Source organism: Ceratina calcarata, unplaced genomic scaffold (genome assembly GCF_001652005.2).
Source record: "Ceratina calcarata isolate Rehan_Ccalc_2016 unplaced genomic scaffold, ASM165200v1 scaffold5867, whole genome shotgun sequence".
Classification (NCBI taxonomy): Eukaryota; Metazoa; Arthropoda; class Insecta; order Hymenoptera; family Apidae; genus Ceratina; species Ceratina calcarata.
This window is the reverse complement of record NW_017177094.1, coordinates 1-858: the sequence shown is the minus strand read 5'-3', so window position 1 is coordinate 858 and position 858 is coordinate 1. Positions and strand designations below refer to the sequence as shown.

Sequence of the window (858 nt, the reverse complement as noted above, 5' to 3'; positions counted from 1 at the left end):
GAATGTAGACACCGTCCGCTGGTGGTTCTTGGAGATCCTGGTTCATGTAGTTTTGATGATTCTTGATCCAGTCAGTGAAAGATGATACTCTGGTATATACGTCAGGTTCGCCGACAGCACAGGGTTGTCCGAAGGAGACGATACCGACTTGAGTTCCACCAATAACGAGAGGACCGCCAGAGTCACCCTAAATTTAAAAAAATAAAGAATTAACATACAATGTATAATCACAAATTAAATAATGTTTCTTGTAAAACAGATATTTTATTTCTAAGACTCTAAGTTGGTTTGATTTCAGTTTGCTAAAGAACATTGATACTGAACTCATTAATTATATCTCTAATTAAAAAAGTAAGTTTTTATGAATTTATAGCAATTATACTTACGTGGCATGCACCTTCACCGACTTTCGTGTACGAGCAAATGTGGGAGGCTTGCACTTCCCTATGGGCCTGTTTGCACTTAGCATTGGTCTCGATAATCAAGTTAATCCATTGCAGAATGGTTGGTTCTTTTCCGTTGACCTGAAATTATAATTTATCCAGAATCTTGTATCATAAATTCTAATTTAGCCAGAGTCAGTATTATAAGAATTTTAATTCGTTTCCGATTCTAATATTTGTCAAATCTTCATGTTTTTATTTTCACAAAAATTTCCACTAGTTTCCGACTCTAATTTTTGTTAATTCTTCATAAAATACATATTTCTTCTCTACTTACTCTGGTGGTACCCCAACCAGACAGAATGCATGCAGATCCTTCGTAGGTTTTGCTGCCCGAAGCCAATGCGATTGGTTTAACCAAATTGGTGAACGCGATGTTTTTATTTACGCGAATCAAAGCCACGTCATTGACGAG

At 36.4% G+C, this 858-nt stretch overlaps 1 protein-coding gene across 1 annotated transcript; it reads right to left on the bottom strand.

Moving 5' to 3' along the window:
• Positions 1 to 4: 4 nt before the first annotated feature.
• Positions 5 to 855, bottom strand: LOC108629799 (chymotrypsin-1-like; the record flags this gene model as incomplete). Its single annotated transcript, XM_018032674.1, has 3 exons — positions 5 to 187; positions 387 to 524; positions 721 to 855. Coding segments are annotated over 3 exons (456 nt in total), but the record flags the coding sequence as incomplete, so codon positions are not given.
• Positions 856 to 858: the final 3 nt, after the last annotated feature.